The 18344-nt window shown below is 44.1% G+C and overlaps 1 protein-coding gene across 6 annotated transcripts in view; it reads right to left on the minus strand.

Moving 5' to 3' along the window:
- Positions 1 to 4436: 4436 nt before the first annotated feature.
- The window catches only part of LOC129701029 (BMP/retinoic acid-inducible neural-specific protein 3-like), a 116693-nt gene continuing 102785 nt past the window's right edge, over positions 4437 to 18344 (minus strand). For all 6 annotated transcript variants that reach the window (XM_055641955.1, XM_055641956.1, XM_055641954.1 and 3 more), the window contains exons 7-8: positions 17293 to 17515; positions 4437 to 5559 (exon numbers count right to left, since the gene is read on the minus strand). In XM_055641955.1, coding sequence (XP_055497930.1) covers positions 4446 to 5559; positions 17293 to 17515 — 1337 coding nt within the window. In that variant the 3' untranslated portion in view covers positions 4437 to 4445. The remainder of the gene's footprint in view (positions 5560 to 17292; positions 17516 to 18344) is intronic.

Consider the following 18344-nt stretch of genomic DNA (forward strand, 5'->3'; position numbering starts at 1 on the left):
TCTATCCCTCTCATCATTTTAAAGACCTCTATCAAGTCCCCCCTTAACCTTCTGCGCTCCAGAGAATAAAGACCTAACTTATTCAACCTATCTCTGTAACTTAGCTGTTGAAACCCAGGCAACATTCTAGTAAATCTCCTCTGTACTCTCTCTATTTTGTTGACATCCTTCCTATAATTGGGCGACCAAAATTGTACACCATACTCCAGATTTGGTCTCACCAATGCCTTGTACAATTTTAACATTACATCCCAGCTTCTATACTCAATTTCCATGCTGTATCTCTAAACTAAACTAAACTTCACACAGATAGCACCAAAGGTCGGGATCAAACCTGGATCTGTAGGTAGCATCTCTCCTATCTGTGTTACCCTACCACCTAGGTGTGACAGGGGGAATGAGTGTTTAGGATTTTACTCACGATTGCGATGCTGCAATTTCAATCTGGAAGTGGCTCCTTATTTCACACTGCCCCCTATATCTTGGTCCCACTGATTTAAAGGCACTATATTTTGGAAGCAAAGTAGAATGTGCGGCTACTGGCTAATTACTGTTACAGACTAGTGATGTCATGTGTATTGAGGTACAGTGAAAAGCTTTTGTTGCATGCTCACTAGTCAGTGGAAAAACAATACATGTTTACAATCGAGCTGTCCACAGTGTACAGATATATGATAAAGGGAATAACGTTTTGTGGAAGGTAAGGTCCAGTAAAGTCAGATTAAAGATTATCTGAGGGCCTCCATTGAGGTTGATAGTAGCTCAGGACCACTCCCTAGTTGGTGACAGAGTGGTTCAGTTGCTTCATAACAGTGGGAAGAAACTGTCCCTGAATGTGGACAGCTACAGACCAGGGATATGCATTACCACTACAGACCAGGGATAGATTTCTAGGTATGGCTAATTTAAAGAATATAATTGACAAATGGTTGCCAAGGGAGGAAAAAATATCAGTGGAATAAGAAGCAGGTACTATCGCAACGTTGAAGAAACATTTAGACAGGTACATCGATAGGACAGGTTTAGAGAAATACGAGCCAAACATGGGCTGGTGGGACTAGTGTAGATGGGACATGTTGGCCAGTGAGTGCAAGTTGGGTCAAAAACCTCTTTCCATGCTGTAAGACTTTATGATTCTATGGTTCTCTATGACTCTAAGTGTTGCATTGCTAGGATCTCAGAAGTTTGGTGATTTCCTTCCCTGCTGTTATGTTTTTGCCTTTGGAAACACCAAAAATGCACTCTCTGGTGATGTGTATACTGCAAGATTAGGGAACAGTGCACATTATTGCCATGCAAGTGGGCCTTCTGCAGAACCCATGAACAAACTTGATATCACTTTTAGGAGACAAGGAAACACAAAATGCACAATGCAATCCCCAGGGTTCCAAATGTGGATTTTTCATCCAGATTTAATAACCAAAAATTAAATGCCCAAATCCTAGATAATACCAGCAATAAAACAAATACAGATGAGTTCTGTACAGTCAATTTACAACGGAGCCAGAATCTGTCGTTAGAAATATACAAAATGGCAGCGCACTGCACCTTAAAACAGCCATTCAACAATCAAGAAAGTTCCTACCCTTAAAGATACAAATAATATTTTGCTTCAAGTGAAAGTTGCTTTATTTTTCGTTTGAGGAGATTTCAACATTCCACGTTCTGCGACTTCTTTCTTTCAAAAGGAGCGTTTTGGAGATTTAAGGCCATGATACTAGACAGTGTGCACACCGCAAACTACAGTGACGGCATTGCACAACAATATCTTTGAACTAACAGAGCACAGGAGAGCAGCAGGACATTAGCTACTCATTACCACATGCACAATCCTGACCACACTCTCTCATCTTTTAGTGTGGGAGATTGTGTATTCAGATTGAAAAGAAAACCTTTAACTTCGATTAAAGGGGCACTGTCTATGTTTAAATAAGTTTTGGGCAACTTTATTTTGGCAGGGTTACAGCTTTTCAAAATAGATCAGCAGAGTACTATTTCAAATCTTGTCTGAGAACCCATTCTTATTTTGTACACTCAATAGACGTTGCCCCTCCAAAGCAGATATTGTTAGTTTGATTTTACCAAGCAACCAGCAATGATTTTTTTCTTTTGGCGGCAGGAGAAATTGGACCACTATTAAATCTTATTGCACTGTGATAATAACAACTTCACCTCCTGTACTTCAGTTCTTCCATGGCTACAGCAGCTGCTTTCAATCCATTTCACTTGTGTTATCACAGACCCGCCAGTTCATAGAGGGTGGAATGTCTCTGATTTGCAGATAGATTGAAACTGGGGCAGTCCACTTTGCCACACGGCAGCAAAAATAAAACACACATTTCATTTTCTCTTTCGGCAAGAAGTTTCCTCTTCGGATAGTGGAAAACACAACATAGCAATAATACAAAATAAAGAATTTTAATAATACGGATTTTAATTTCAGATACATTTTGTCAGATCACTCAAGCATTTGTATAGCCAATATAAATTTAGAGACTGAGTTTTATTAATAAGAAATTAAATCTCATTTTCAATTCAGCCCACTTCATACCAGCATAGCCGGGTTACTAACTCAGCTATTCACATATGTCTCCAATTCAGATTCGACCAAAAAAGGGAGTCAAAATCATCAAAATGTTTTCTTACACCGATAATTAGCAAAAGAAAGGTGGTACAGCAATAGAGGTGCTACCTTATAGCTCCTTTACGCGGAATGGAGTTTTCTTACACCGATAATTAGCAAAAGAAAGGTGGTACAGCAATAGAGGTGCTACCTTAACGCTCCTGAAACCTATGAGTGCTGACTGTTCGGAGTTTGTATGTTCTCCCCGTGACCTACGTGAGTTTTCTCTGGGATCTCCAGTTTTCACTCACACTCCAAAATCGTACAGGTGTGTAGGTTAATTGCCTTGGTAAAATTGCAAATTGTCGCTAGTGTGCGTAGGGGGGGGGGGGGGGGAGTGTTAGGATCACTGGTCAGTGCAGACTCGCTGGGCCGAAGAGCCTGTTTCTGCGCTGTATCTCTAAACTAAACTGTTTCATTTGAAACATTTTCATTAATGCTGTGTGGCTGTTATGATCTCAAAAGGGAATTGGATAAAAATATGACATGAAAATTTTGCAGTGTTAGCGAAAGGATCAGGACTAATTAGGTCTTGCAAAGAGTTAGAACAGGGATGATAGGTAGAAACAAGGAATGGCAGATGCTGGTTTACAAAATAGGACATAAATTGCTGGAGCAACTCAACAGATCGGGCATCATCTCTGGAGAACATGGTAAGGTGACATTTTGGGTCAGGACTCTTCTTCAGACTCAAGCATCTAAAGAAGGGTTCCGACCCGAAATGTCACCTATACATGTTCTCAAGTTGCTATCTGACCTATTAGTACCTTTTTTAGGATGATGGGCTGTTTGGGTTCCTTCTGCGATGCCTGATTCAATGGGCAGTTGATGTCCCCAGTAACCTTTGGCAATGCACCATCCCTAACCTTACTCAGCCTGGAAAATTGCAATTTGCATTCGATTGATTCCTAAAGATGCCACACTTTGCACATTTTAACATATTATTCTACTAATCTCACTCTCTGTAATTCTGCCCTGTATGCACACCCCAATGGGAGCATTTGCAGAGTAGGGAGTGGTTATTTTGCAGAATGTAGTCAAAATTGTCCACAGTTGTCCAGTAGACAAATGGCCCAGGCTGATCTACACACACCATGACCCCTCCCTGCTGCACCCCACCCTCTTCTCCGCCCCTCACCCTGCTCGAAGTAAAAGGACAAAAATAAAATGGCGTCTTTGTGTTCGACTCTAGAGCGCTTTGCATCATGACTGGTCTCACCTAGAAAAAGGAAACATTACTGAGCAACCACAGTACGCAAGGCTTCCATGTACAGTAAAAATAATACCATTGAAAAACATTAGTGCTTCAACACCGATTATTAATAAAATAATGATACAATGAAAAACAGAATGCATCAGCTCATACCATTTTGTTACTGCACTGTCGCTTGTTGCAGGAACATAGGTCAAGATTATCGGTACGGATAGTATTACTGCTGTGCACCACATTGTTAAAAAATATAACGGGTGCAATACATTACTCCTCATCCTGGCTACCGCTATGTGTCTTCAGTTCCCATCTGGGAGGGAGCACGGTGCAATATTTTCCGCTTGCTTAACCAGAGTCTTGGAAACAAGGTAGGATGTTTATAATGGTTGGAAATTCAGGCATAGGCTGAAGAGACTGGTTAGTCAAAGGGCTTCTGGTCATTAGTTCATTCCTGTAATTTGGTTTTGTTCACCAACACTAGCGTAGAGAATAAAGGCCGGCAGGTTGCGGCTTGGGGTAATTCATGGTTAAATCAAACAAATTGTACACAAAAGAACATCGAAGAAATCCTCACCCCTGGTAGGCGGTGGAGGGGGATGGGCAGGTGGGTAGTTAACTGCATAATTTGGTGGTTTCGTTTTCCATGGAGTTCATGAGTTTGGCGTTGAAAGACTGGAGGGATGCTTGGATTCTGACCACCTCGCTGGTGGTCAGCTTGAGACGATGGCGGAGGAGGCAGGTGAAGAGGTCGAGGCGCTGGTGGCCGTACGGGGAGAGGCGGTTGACTCGGTCTCGTATCTCCAGCAGCTGCAGCAGGGCAGAGTCCTGGGAGCCCTGGGTGTACGGGTAGTCCAACTGCAGGATGAGATCACGGATGGCATCAGGGTCGAAGTGCATGCTGTATCCAAACACCTGGGCGTGGCTGATCTTCATGTAGCCCAGGTTCCTGGAGGGGTCGATGAATTCCAACGGCTCATAGTACAGGCTCTCATTGCCGCTGGACTTGATGCGGCTCCTCAGGTAGATGTGGACCGTCTCGAAGAAGGTCTTCCACTTGTTGCCCAGCATCAGAGTCCAGTTGTAACACTGAAGAGGCACCTCCACCTTAGTCCTCTCCCAGTCTGGGAAGCTGTCTTCATTTACGGGCATGAACCAGCTCTCGGAGTGGCTACCTCCAAATGGATTCACATAGATGGCCAGCACTGGCTCCAAGGTGCTATTCTTAGTCAAACAGATTTGGATGGTCATGCCCAAGATCATATGGACAAAGTTGGTCTTGTACTTGTTGCTCTTCAACGTGAGCAGCATGCGCTTCCTCCATGAGGGATCGAACCAACTATTGAGGCGCATGTCGTTGCTGATGAAGATGGCCGGCACAATGATCTTGCTGTCGCGTTTCTGCAGCAGGTACTTGATCTCCATGTCCCGCAGGTCCTGCTCGGTCTCGAAGCCGATGTATTGCTCGGTGGGGTCAGCTACCTCTGGCCGGCAGGCTCCGTGGGACAGCATGTAGCCCTCGTTGCAGCCGCCGCAGCGAGTCCGGTTGTCAGCGGCGCACACCACGCACGACATCCCCTCTCCCACCGCGCATGGGATGGCCTTCTGGCAGCTCAGCTGGTCATAGGGGCAGGTGCAGCTCCGAGTCTCCTCTGAGAATATCCCAGCCAGGCCATTGTCGGTGCAGTAGAGGAACGACTGGACCCGGTTAAGCCAGAAGGTCTTGGCCCTGAGGAGAGAAACACAAAACCACCCAATTCGTCAAGAAGGTAATGAAACATTCCTCACCCGCATTGGCTCATGAATTCACAAGTTCATGTCATTGGAGCAGCAGTAGGCCATTCAGTCCTCTCACCTTATACCTAGCCCCTCTTTCTTTCGTCTCTTCTACCATGGGAGAAAGAATGTGACTCTTGACCCTATCTTCTGCCTCTCATGGTAAACCTCCATCATGTCACCCCTCAATCTATTTGGTTGCAAGCAATGCAGCCCCAGTCTATCCAATCAATCCTTATAACAAGCCCTGTAGTCCAGGCAACACGCTCATGTTATAGCAGTAGAATTAGGCCATTCAGCTTATCGAGTCTACTCCAACATTCAATCATGGCCAACCTACCTTTCCCTCTCAACTCCATTCTCCTGCCTTCTCCCCATCACCATTGACACCCTTACTAATCAACAATCTGTCAATGACCACTTTAAAAATACCCAATGACATGGCCTCTGCAGCCGTCTGTGGCAATTAATTTCACATATTCATTACCCTCTCATTAAAGAAATTCCTCCTAATATCCTTTCTAAACGTACGTCCTTTTATTCTGAAGCTGTGCCCTCTAGTTCTAGACTCTCCCACTAGTGGAAACATTATCTCCATATCCACTCTATCCAGACCTTTCACCATTAGATACACCACTTTAATAACACCATCCATTTGAAGAGCACCTTAAACACTGCAAAAGTGTCCAACTTGCAGTACTGTGGTCAGCCAGAGGAGGCGCCAATGTCTGGCTCAGCATCAACTTTTAAGGAAGGGAAAGGTTAGCCATGTCCCTTGCTCCTGTCCAAGTTATCCCTTGGACAGCGATCATCTGTGAGTGTTCTACCAACCTATAGACAATTATTCAATTTATACTTGAATTTTAGTTTAAAGATACAGCATGGAAACTGGCCTTTCAGCCAATCGAATCCACGCAGACAATTGATCACCCGTTCACACTAGTTCTATGTAATCCCACTTTCTCATTGGGGATAATTTACAGAAGCCAATTAACCTACAAACCCGCACGCCTTTCAGATGTGGGAGGAAACCAGAGCAAAAACCAGAGGAAAGCCACACAGTCACAGGGAGAATGTGCAAACTCCACACGGACAGCATTCGAGGTCAGGATTGAACCCGGGTCTCTGGAACTGTGAGGCAGCAGCTCTACTGCTGCGCCACTGTGCCGGCCTGAATGGTAGGGCTCCCAAAATCTGTTGAGATGGAGATTCTCCATTGAGTTTCCAATACCGAGATGGGAAGACCTTTGATGAGCACAAATATAAATGAGATCAGATCTCGGTGGAAGATGGCATTAGGATTCCGAGCAGGATGATCTGTTTGGATCATGAGATATGCATATGAGAGCTTGAAGACTTAACGCTGTGCACATTTCCCCTGGGTCAAGCCGTGCTAAACATCAGCCAGGGTAACAAGAGCCATGCTATGCTAATTTACACCTGGAAGTGTAGAAACAAAGAACTGCAGATGCTGGTTTATACAAAAGATAGACACAACGTGCTGGAGTAACTCAGCAGGTCAGGCAGCATCTGTGGAGAAAAAGGAGAGGTGACGTTTCTGGTCAGGATCCATCTTCTGGCCTTCCTCGGAAACTTATTAAGATCTGAAGAAAGGTCCCGATCCAAAATGTTACCTATCCATGTTCTCCAGAGATGCTGCCTGACCCGCCGTGTTACTCCAGTACTTTGTGTCTATCTTCTATACCTGGAGACACGTGGGTCAATTTCCTATTCTGTGTAGTTTCACTCTGAAGCGATTGCAAGTGCATTTTACACTCTTTCGTGCCGAGCTGATTTAATGTGTAACCTGTGGATCAAGCTACTTGTGCAAATGGGCCCGATTTCTATGTTGACACTTGCAAGATAACAGAACAGGATCTACCAATCGATGAGAATAGGGTGTCAAATATACATCTGAGCATGACGTTGATTCCAGGTTCATCTCCCAGCATGACACAGCAATATAATGCACGTTCAATCAAATACGGACAGCACTGCAATGCAGAAACTGTTGTGCAGTTGAGATGGAGCGAGACTGAACAATATTAAGCAAATGGTGAAGTGCCTTTGACAGCTGCAGGGGCTGTGCAGTAAATAACTTTGGTGTAACAATCCATTTTGCAGTCCCAACGTTTAAAAAAAAAAGTCATTGACAAACTGTGTAAATGGCATGAAATCAATAAAGCCTCTGAAGGAGGTAATGATGCAGGCTGGGCCCATGACTGGAGTTGTCAGGTTAACAGAATGAGGTATGTTTAGGGGTCATCAGGTACATGACTGGGGCAATATAGAGTCAGAAGCATCGTGTATCAATCCATGCTTCATGGAGCAGCGTTGTGGGGTAGTGATAGAGTTGCTGCCTTGCAGCGCCAGAGACCCGGGTTCAATCCCGACCTCGGCTGCTGCCTGTACGGAGTTTGTACATTCTCCCTGTTACCGCGAGGGCTTTGTTGTTTGGTGATGTTTTGGCCCACTGAGTCTACACCGACTAGCGACCACCCTGTACACTAGCATTATCCTGCACGCTGGGGACGATTTACCATTTTGACCAAAGCCAATTAACGTACAAACCTCCGGCAATGGAGGAGGCCCTGGACAGAAAGGTCAATGTGGGACTGAGAAAGAGAGTAAAAATAGTTTGCAACTGGAAGATCCAGCAGGCCTTGGCAGAATGAGTGCAATGTTCATCGAAATGGTCGCCGATTCTACACTTGGTCTGGCCGATGTAATGGAGGCACATTGGAAACTCCAGGTTCAGTAGCCACATGGGAGACAGTGGATGCAGTCAATTCACTTTGGAGAGTAAATTCTTCTCAATCTAAATTGAAATAGGAACTGTAGACCTTATTCAGAGCTCCTCAGCAAAAGGAACAATAGGGAAGGGCTGAGTTAATTGAAGAGACAGGGCATCTGCAAAATATTTGCTTCATTGATTAAGGCTTGTTAAGTTTGCATCTCATGGAAGAGTGTAGTGATCATGTCAGAGGGTGGGATCAGACAGTGTATTTAATACGGAACGACATAACGGGATGCAAGGGTGAATGGTAATGGCAACTCAGTTAAATTAAAACAGCAAGGCGTTGCAATAATTATAATCCAAATTTCAAGGGTTATTTACAATCCATCTGTGAAATGAAGTGCAGTGTATAATTAAAGGGAGATGGAGACATGATGCTGGGTAGAATAGCTATTATGGGGCGTGCAAGCCTGGACACTGACCCACCTACCATCAATGTATCAGGCATCAGAAGATAAGCCATGAGTTTATTTTAGCATGGGAACAGATTTACTTTAGCTTCGGCCCACCGAGACCACACCGACTAGTGATCACCCTGTACACTAACACTATCCTACACACACAACCAAGACAATTTACAATTTTTACAGAAGCCAATTAACCTACAACCCTGCATGTCTTTGGAGTGTGGGAGGAAACCGGAGCACCTGGGGAAAACACATGTGGTCACAGGGAGGACGTACACACTTTGTGCAGACAGCATCCGTAGTCAGGATCAAACCCATGTCTCTGACGCTATAAGGCAGCATCTCTATCGCTGCACCACCGTGCCGCTAGAGCTTGGGTAGAAGACATATGAGGAAACCAAAGCACCCACAGGGGGAAAGTGCAAATTCCACACAGATCTGTATTTAGTTAGTTAGTTTAGTTTATTATCATGCGTACAGCAAAAAGCTTTTTGTTGCATGCCATCCAGTCAGCGGAAAGACGACACATGATTACAATCGGGCCGTCCACAGTGTAGAGATACAGGGGAAAGGGAATGGCGTTTTGTGCAAGATAGCGTCCAGTAAAGTCAAATTAAAGCTATTTTGAAGGCTCCAATGAGGTAGGTGGGTGGTCAGGACCACTCTCTAGTTGATGATTAGACAGTTCAGTTGGCTGACGACAGCTGGGAAGCACTGTCCCTGAATCCAGAGGTATGAGTTTTCACACTGTTGCATTTGCCTGATGGGAGAGGAGAAAAATGAGGAGTGTGCATAGAGGGAATGAAAAACTGAAGCTTCGGATCCGTCCCTTTCTTCAGGCTGAGTTGCTCCAGCACTTTGTCTTTTGATAAATGATAAATACTTTATTAATCCCCTTATTCAGGGGAAATTCAGATGTCCTTGCAGCACACTAATAAAAATACAACATAGCATTCAAGAAGATTAACATTAAAACATAAAAACATCCCCCCGCAGTGGTTCCCACTGTGGGGGAAGGCACAAAGTCCAGTCCCCATCCTCTTGTCCACCCTGAGTCGGGCCTATTAAGGCCTCCACAATCGCCATTACGGGGCCCAATGTTCCCGGCTGTTCTCGCCGGATGATGGTACTCCGGCGTCGGGAGATCCCTCAGCGGCTTGGGGTGCCAGGAACGGCCGCCTTCTTACCGGAGACCGCAGCTTCACAAGCCAACAGACCGCTCTGGACGAAGCTTCATACACTGGCGATCTCAGCGAGAGATCCCAGGCTCCGGGATGTAAAGTTCAACGTCGCAGCTGGCCGCTCCACAGAACCACAGATCCACGATGTTTTTATCGGCGGTCCCAGCATACTGGAGTTCCAGCCCGGCTACCCAGGCAAGGCATCGCCCGCTCCACCCGCTCCGCGACAGCGCTCCAGCGCTGCGCCGCCGCCAAAGCCGAGGTTCTGGCCAGGTCCCCTCAGGAAACGTCGCTCCAGGACCCGCTGGTAGGCCGCGAGGACGGGTCGAAGGTGTTGCTCGGAGGAAGGCAGCCTCTCCGACCAGGTAGGGACTTGAAAAAGCAGTTTCCCCCTTCCCCCCCACCACCCCCCACACATAAAAAGATTAGACCCCCCGACTCCACACTTTAACGTACTAAAAATAATAAAAAAGAAGTGAAAGAAATGGACAGCTGCAGGACAGGCAGCCGTACAGGACAGCGACCCCACTTGTTTAATGTTCTAGCATCTGCAGTTTCTTGTATCTCCAAAAATTTTAACACATGGCTGCGGTGAGCCAGAAAGTGGGATGCTTCTTTTGGGAAGCAAAGAGTGGGAAGCAAACAGTGCAATGGAAAAAATTCAAGCAGCAACCTTTGGATCTTTCCATTTAACCTCATCTGTGTTCCTTGTCTGAAGTTGCTCTACCATTTACACATAACTAATAACAAGCCCCACTAACCTGCCACTATTTTGGCACCAGACCATGGAGCCTGCAAGGGGCCATAAAACAGTATGACATGTTAAAAAATGATTGAAAAGATTTTCACAAAATAATGCATCACATAACATCTACCAGAGCGCTGAACATTTCCAAGTCTCACATAGCAAATGAGTGTTTGGGGAGGTATTTATATCATTCGAAGATAAAAGCGGTGGAATAATGGGAGGTTTAAGGCAAAATACTAGAAGTAGTCATAGAGTTCTAGAGTCATACAGTGTAGTAATATGCCCTTCAGCCCAACTGGCTCGCACCGGCCAACATGTCCCACCTGCCTGCATTTGGCCCATATCCCTCAAAACCTGTCCTATCCATGTACCTGTCTAATTGTTTCTGAAACGTTGTTCTAGTCCCTGCCTCAACTATCTCCTCCGGCAGCTCGTTCCATACACCCACCGCCCTTTGTGTGAAAATGTTACCCCTCAGATTCCTATTTAATCTACCCCCCTCACCTTAAACCTATGTCCTCTGGTTCTTGATTCCCTTACTCTGGGTTAGAGACTTTGCTATTAGATTTTGCAAATGTTTACCAAGGAAAAAAAAATTAAATTGTAAAAGATCATCAAGGGTGGTGCAGTTGATAATTTAGGATCAAGATCAACATCGCCTAGGCAAGATATTAAGGGACACCATGGATGCAATTATTTAGTACAATGAAACCAAGTTTTCAAGAGAGAGTTAGATTTAGCTCTTAGGGCTAAAGGAATCAGGTGAAATGGGGACAAAGCAGGAATGGGGTACTGATTTTAGATGATCAGCCATGATCATATTGAATGGCGGTGCTGGCATGAAGAGCCAAATGGCCTACTCCTGCACCTATTTTGCTATGTTTTTTTTCTCTGTTTCTAACAATTATTCAGCGGAAAATAAAAGAAAGTTATGGTGAAAAAAACTGTGGACAATTTGGAGGCACCGAGCATTTCACAGTACCTCAGTACACGTGACAATATACTAAACTGAACTAAATCTAGCAGACAGACACAAAATGCTGCAGCGGGACAGGCAGCATCTCTGGAGAGAAGGAATGGGTCCATCTTGTCCCGAAACATCACCCATTCCTTCTCTCCAGAGATGCTGCCTGTCCCGCTGAGTTATTCCAGCATTTTGTGTCTATCTTTGATTTAAACCAGCATCTGCAGTTCTTTCCCATCTATAAATCTCGCAGACCTCTATTTTCCAACCATTCCTCCCAGCGGGAAGCCCGCGGTTTAGAGAGAGTACACATGAAATCCAGGCCTCCGTTTTCGGGAGATGCAATCAATTGAGGCAGTTGGAAATATCAAACAGTTGGTAGGGTAGCTTGTGATCCTGCCTGAAGCAAGATGCATGGCTGGGTGTTTCAGAGCTGCCTCGCTTCTTCCAGCTGGGAAATTTAAAGAGCGTATGCAGTCATACATCATAATCACTGGGATAGGAAGGCTGGCTCCAGGAATCAGTGCAAACAGAATTAATTATTCATCGGTAAGCGCTTCCAAAGGAAAACCGTGCATATTCTTTAAACTGCCATTCTGTTATTAGTCTGACTATAATTATAACTGCGCAGTCCTGCACAGCAGTCACCAGGGACAATGCTAATGTCGTTAACCAATAGCTTAAAGAGAGCCAATGCTTCAATAGCATACGGGAGCGTGCTGTGTTTGTTACTGGCTGATGTGTGACTGCAAACAAGGAGTACGTAATGCTTCATTCATTTAGTGGCCAGTAATTTTCCACGTAAAACATTTCCAGGAAGGCAGGTTATATTGACCTTGGGAAGCTCGAAAAATTGCCTGTGACGATGCCGGGAAGCCTGACTGATAGTATGCTGCCTCAATCACCTCATTCTCCTGAATAAAATTCAAGTTGCACACATTTTACTGTCATTGCAAGAGTCATTGTCATAGAGGCCTACAGCACGGAAACAGACACTTTGGCCCGACTTATGCCGACCAAAATACCTCATCTATGCTAGTTCCATTTGCCCATGTTTGGCCCATTTGCCTCAACACCGTTCCCATCCATGCTCCGCACATGGATAGATAGGTTTAGAGGCACATGGGTCAAACGCAGGCAGGTGAGACTAGTGTAGATGGGACATGTTGGTTGGTGTGGGCAAGTTAGTCCAAAGGGCCTGTTTCCATGCTGTATGACTCTATGACTGAGCTCTATGATGCAAATAAGCTATGGACGTCTTGCATTTGAACATTGAAAAGTACAGCACGGGAACAGGTCCTTCGTCCCATTATATCCACACCAAATATTGTGCCACGTTAAACTAATCTTCTCTGTCTGCAGGTGATCCATATCTTTCCATTCCCTGCATATCAATGTGCATATCCAAAAGCCTCTTAAAACAACTATCCCATCTGCCTCCACCACTGTCCACTCTCTCAGCAAGAAACTTGCCCTGCACGTCTTCCTTAAAATTTAAAATCTGTTCTCACCTTAAAGCTATGCCTTGTAGTATTTGATATTTCCATCCTGCTCCTGGAAAAAAAGGTTCTGACTGTCTACCATATCTGTGCCTCTCATAATTTTGTTTGCCTCTATCAGGCCTCCTGTCAGCCTCTGGCATTGCATAGAAAACAATCCAAGTTTATCCAACCTCTTCTTCAGTAGCCTCTAATCTAGGCAGCATTTTGATAACCCCAGTCTCTGCTTCTAACCTTCAAAATCAGGCTTGAGAACAGGCTGTCGTTGACCTTGCTTCATGTCAAGCTTTCACCAGCTCTTGACCACTCATAATAGTGTGCACTATGCTGATCTCCAGTTGGTCAGTTTAGTTTAGTTTATTGTCACGTGTACCCAGGTACAGTGAACAGATTTGTTGCGTGCTAACCAGCCAGCGGAAAGTATGAAGAGTGGTCGCGATCTGAAACGTCACCCATTTCTTCTCTCCAGAGATGCTGCCGGTCTCGCTGAGTTACTCCAGCTTTTTGTGTCTATCAATGGAAAGACTATACATGATTACAATTGAACCACCCACAGTGTACATTTACAGGATAAAGAGAATAATGTCCCGTGCAAGATAAAGTCCAATAGAGTCCGATAAAGTTCGAAGGTCTCTAATGAGGTAGATAGTAGCTCAGGACCACTCTCTAGTTGTTGATAGGATGGTCCAGTTGCCTGATATATGCATTTTCACACTTACAGTATTACAGTGATGAAATAAAAGATGGAAAATCTAATCCCAAGGAAGTAACTTGAACTAGACGGGCAAACTTGCAGGAAGAGATACATAGACTGGGTCTCTTTAACCTGGAAAAAAGAACAGAGGTAGGTGACCTCTAAAACTATGATACAATGAATGACTAAGGGATTATATAGCTACCTGTGGAGGAAATCTAAACGACAAGACAGAAATATAAATTGGCCTTTGCTGGATCCAAAGCTCAGGAGGCTTTACACCCTAAAAGTGATGAGAATGCTGAACTAGGAATAGCTGAAGCAAGCAATACAAGTGGATTGAGGGGGAGGATGGGCAAGTAGATGAGTGAGAAAAGAAAAGGAATGAGAAGCCTTATAGGGATTTGGAGGCCACATTTGGAGTGTTGCATTCAGTCCAGGTCCTCACATTACAGGATGTAGAGGCTTTAGAAAATGTGCAGAGGTGGTTTACCAGAATGATGCTTGGATCAGGGGGGTTTCAGCTACAGGGAGAGGTTGAACAAACTTGGATTGTTTTTTTCTGGAACACGTGACATTGCGAAGAGAGCTGATAGAAGTATAAAACAAATTAGAGGCATGTATAGGGTAGACAATCAGAACCTTTTTCCTAGGATGGAAATATCAAATATGAGAGGGCATCCATTTAATGTGAGAGGGGCAGAGTTTGACGGAGATGTGCTGGGCAAGTTTTACACAGAGGATGGTACGTACCTGAAACATGCTGCATAGTGTGGTGGTGGAGACGTGTACGATAGTGGCATGTCAGAGACTTTTGGTTAGTGACATGGATATGCAGAAGATGGACACTTCCATTAAATGAGCTTTCACCAAGAGAACGGTTTAAATAAAAGGGAACTGTAATCGATGAAAAGCTGGAAAGGGCTCAAAGAAGATTTACGAGGATGTTGCCATAACTCAAGGGCCTGAGCTATAGGGAGAGGTTGAGCAGGTTGGGGCTCTACTCCTTGGAATGCAGGAGGATGAGGGGTGATCTTACAGAGGTGTACAAAATCATACAGCAGTTTGAATCTTCATCCCAGAACTGTTTGGAGAGTTTCTGATCCACCACTCCCTGTGTTTTGAAATGGAAAAGAAAAGCCTCCATTCTAATTTAATCTTTATAATCAAGGTTAATTTATGCCACCTGTTTATTGTTTTCACTGCTAACCCTCTCAAATACTGATTCTCCCAGCATTGTCCATTTCTATCTCCTTCCCAAAATCCACAATCAGCACCACCCTGGAGACTCATTATTTCTGCCTGGCCCTGTCCCACCAATCTCATCTCCAAATACCTTAATTCTATCTTGTCCCCCTGCTTAAATCGTCCCTTCCAATCTACATCCGAGACACCTCACACACTCTTCAACACTTCTATACCTTTCAATGTCGAAGCCCCCATCACCTCGTCTTTACCATGGTCTCATGAATGTCCCTTGACACCACCATTCACCACCAGGAATGCCTAGGTGCCCACCAGATCTTCCTTGCACAGAGACTCAATCATTTCCACAACTACCACTCTTCTCTGCCTGGCAGAACCTGTCCTCAATAACTTCTCTCTTGACTCCTGAATCAATCTGAAGAAGGGTCCCAACCTGAAATGTCAACTGTCCATTCCCTCCACAGATGTTGCCAGCCCCACTGAGTTCTTCCACTAGGTTGTGTTTTGCTAATTCTCTCCTCAGCTTCTCAAGTTCCAAATAAAATAACCCTGGTCCATACAGCTCCAACTCTCAAGTTCAACATCCTTCTGCATCTCCTCTGCACTGTCTGTAGTGCCTCCGCACTCTCTTTTAATGTGCCAACCAGACCTTAGATGTTGTTTGTGTGGAGTTTGCATGTTCTCCCTGTGATTGCGTGAGTTTCCCTTGGGTTCTCCGGTTTCCTTCCACTTCCCAAAGGCACGCGGGTTTGTAGGTTAATTGGTCTCTGTAAAATTGCCCCCGGTGTATAGGGAGTGGATGAGAAAGTGGGATAACATGGAACTATTGTGAAAAGTCAGAGTATAGAAATGAGATTGACCGACTGACCAAATGGTGCCAGCACAACAACCTGGCTCTCAACATCAGTAAGACCAAGGAACTGTTTGTGGACGTTGGTAGGGGAAGGATGAGGAGTCACAATCCTGCTCACATCAATGGGACGATGATGGAGAGGGTCAAAACTTCAAATTCCTTGGCGTGCATATTTCTGAAGATCTTTCCTGGACCCAGCACATCAATACAATTATAAATAAGGTACATCAGCGATTCTACTTCCTGAGAAGAGTACGGAGATTCGACGTGTCAAGGAGGATTCTCCTAAACTTCGACAGGTGCACCAGGTAGAGAGCATTCTGATTAGTTGCATCGTGGCCTGGTTTGGCAACTTGAACGTCCAGGAGCGAAAAAGACTACAAAAAGTAGTGACGACTGCCCAGTCCATCACCGGCTTTGACCTCCCCACCGTAAAAGGGATTTATCATAGTCGCTGCCTCTAAAAGGCAGCCAAAATCATCAAAGTCCCACACCATCCTGGCCACACACTCATCTCACCATTGCCATCAAGAAGAAGGTACAGGAGCCTGAAAACGGTAAAGTCCAGGTTCAGGAACTGCTCTTCCCTACAGCCATCAGGCTATTAAATGCAACAATGAATGAGTTCTGAGCTCTGAACTACAAAAGACTATATTGTTATTCCACTATTTGTTATTTATTGGACTTTTTTTTCTCTTCCCCATTATGTACTATGTTTACATATTCACATATTCTGTTGTGCTGCAGCAAGTAAGAATTCCATTGTCCCATCTGGGACAAATGACAATAAAACACTCTTGACTCTTGAATCTTGGAGGTCGGCGTAGACTCAGCAAGTTAAAGGGACTGTTTTTATGTTGGATCTTTAAACTAAACTGGAAATGTATATTTTCACATTGCTAAAATGAACAAAATGGATAAAAGGAAATCTGTTAAAATAGAAATTTCAAAACATTAACAAGGTTTGGCAAGATATCCCCTCTAGCTCAGCATGCTACGATGCAGTAAATTGTCAAGGATTTTGTTTTACTTACAGAGGTTTTATATGAATATTTTTTGGCTAATACTATCAATAATGCAGTACATTACAATAAATAATGGTGCAGGGCATTTATTATGCTCTGTATAAATCTTACGAAAACAAATGAATACTTTGCAACTCTTATTACCTTAAAAACAATGTAAGATCTGTTCCCTGGCACCAACACTGAGGTCCGAGTTATCTATTTTATCAACAATATATTATTCCACAATACCATTTTTGATCCCTCAAACTTCAAGTTTGGACACAAGATTATTTTAGTCTTAACATTTTGCTGGGTGTGAACATCATGTACCTTTCTCTGGGGAGGACGAATTTCGGTTGTTTCTGGCAGCGCTTACTTAGGCTGAAGAGCTTTCGGACTGTCTTCTGTGCCTTAGTGAAGAGCACCTTCAGACCGGCTTCCAGTTGCTCATAGCGGTGTTGGAGACTAAAGTCCATGGTCCATAGCTGAAGAATGGTGGAGGTGTTCAGGAAATACTCGGTTGGCAGTTTTTTCAGAAAAATCTTGAATTCATCTGTGTGAATGGGAAGACCAGACATTATTGATTGATTAAAAGATACTACCAACGCTTAAAATGTGGATTGCAAGTATGTTGGACACCGCTCATCTTGAGGAAATGCGATTCCTCCTAATGGATAAATCAGACCAATTCATAACGAGTTGGTCTCCATTCGTCGTTTTTTTGGAATCATATGGTGCAACACAATTGTAAAAAATAACTGTTTCAGGACTGGACGAGGGTTGGTCAAGACTATAAATAATGATCTCCTTTTCTTTTCACTATTTTCTCTCTCAACTTTCTTCATTTACTCGTTTTCTTTCTTCACACACTATATATTTCACATTTTTCTATCCTTTACTATCTAACCTCTTTTTCTTATTCTCATCTTTTTTCAATGTAACAAAAAAAAAAGAAGTTGTACATAAAATGTATTATGAAAATATATATTAGGCACTTTGGTGCCATATGACTGTGCTTACTTCTAATAAAATAAAATATTAAAAAAAAAAAAAAAAAAAAAAAAAAGATACAGCGTTGATGGCATTTGGCCCACCGAACGCACGCCAACCATTAATCACCCATCCACACTAGTTAGAGTCATAGAGTCTTCCAGTGTGTTAACAGGCCCAGCAGCCCAACCTGCTCCCACTGACTATCATGTCCCAATTACACTGGTCCCACCTGCCTGCATTTGACCCATATCCCATCGTACTGTCCATGAACCTGTCTAAATGCTTTTTAATTCTGTGATATCCCACTTTCTCATCACTTCCTACACACTGGGCGTAATTTACAGAGGCCAATTAACATGCAAACCCGCTTGTCTTTGGAATGTGAAACT

The sequence above is a fragment of the Leucoraja erinacea genome, chromosome 10 (genome assembly GCF_028641065.1).
Source record: "Leucoraja erinacea ecotype New England chromosome 10, Leri_hhj_1, whole genome shotgun sequence".
NCBI classification, from domain to species: domain Eukaryota; kingdom Metazoa; phylum Chordata; class Chondrichthyes; order Rajiformes; family Rajidae; genus Leucoraja; species Leucoraja erinaceus.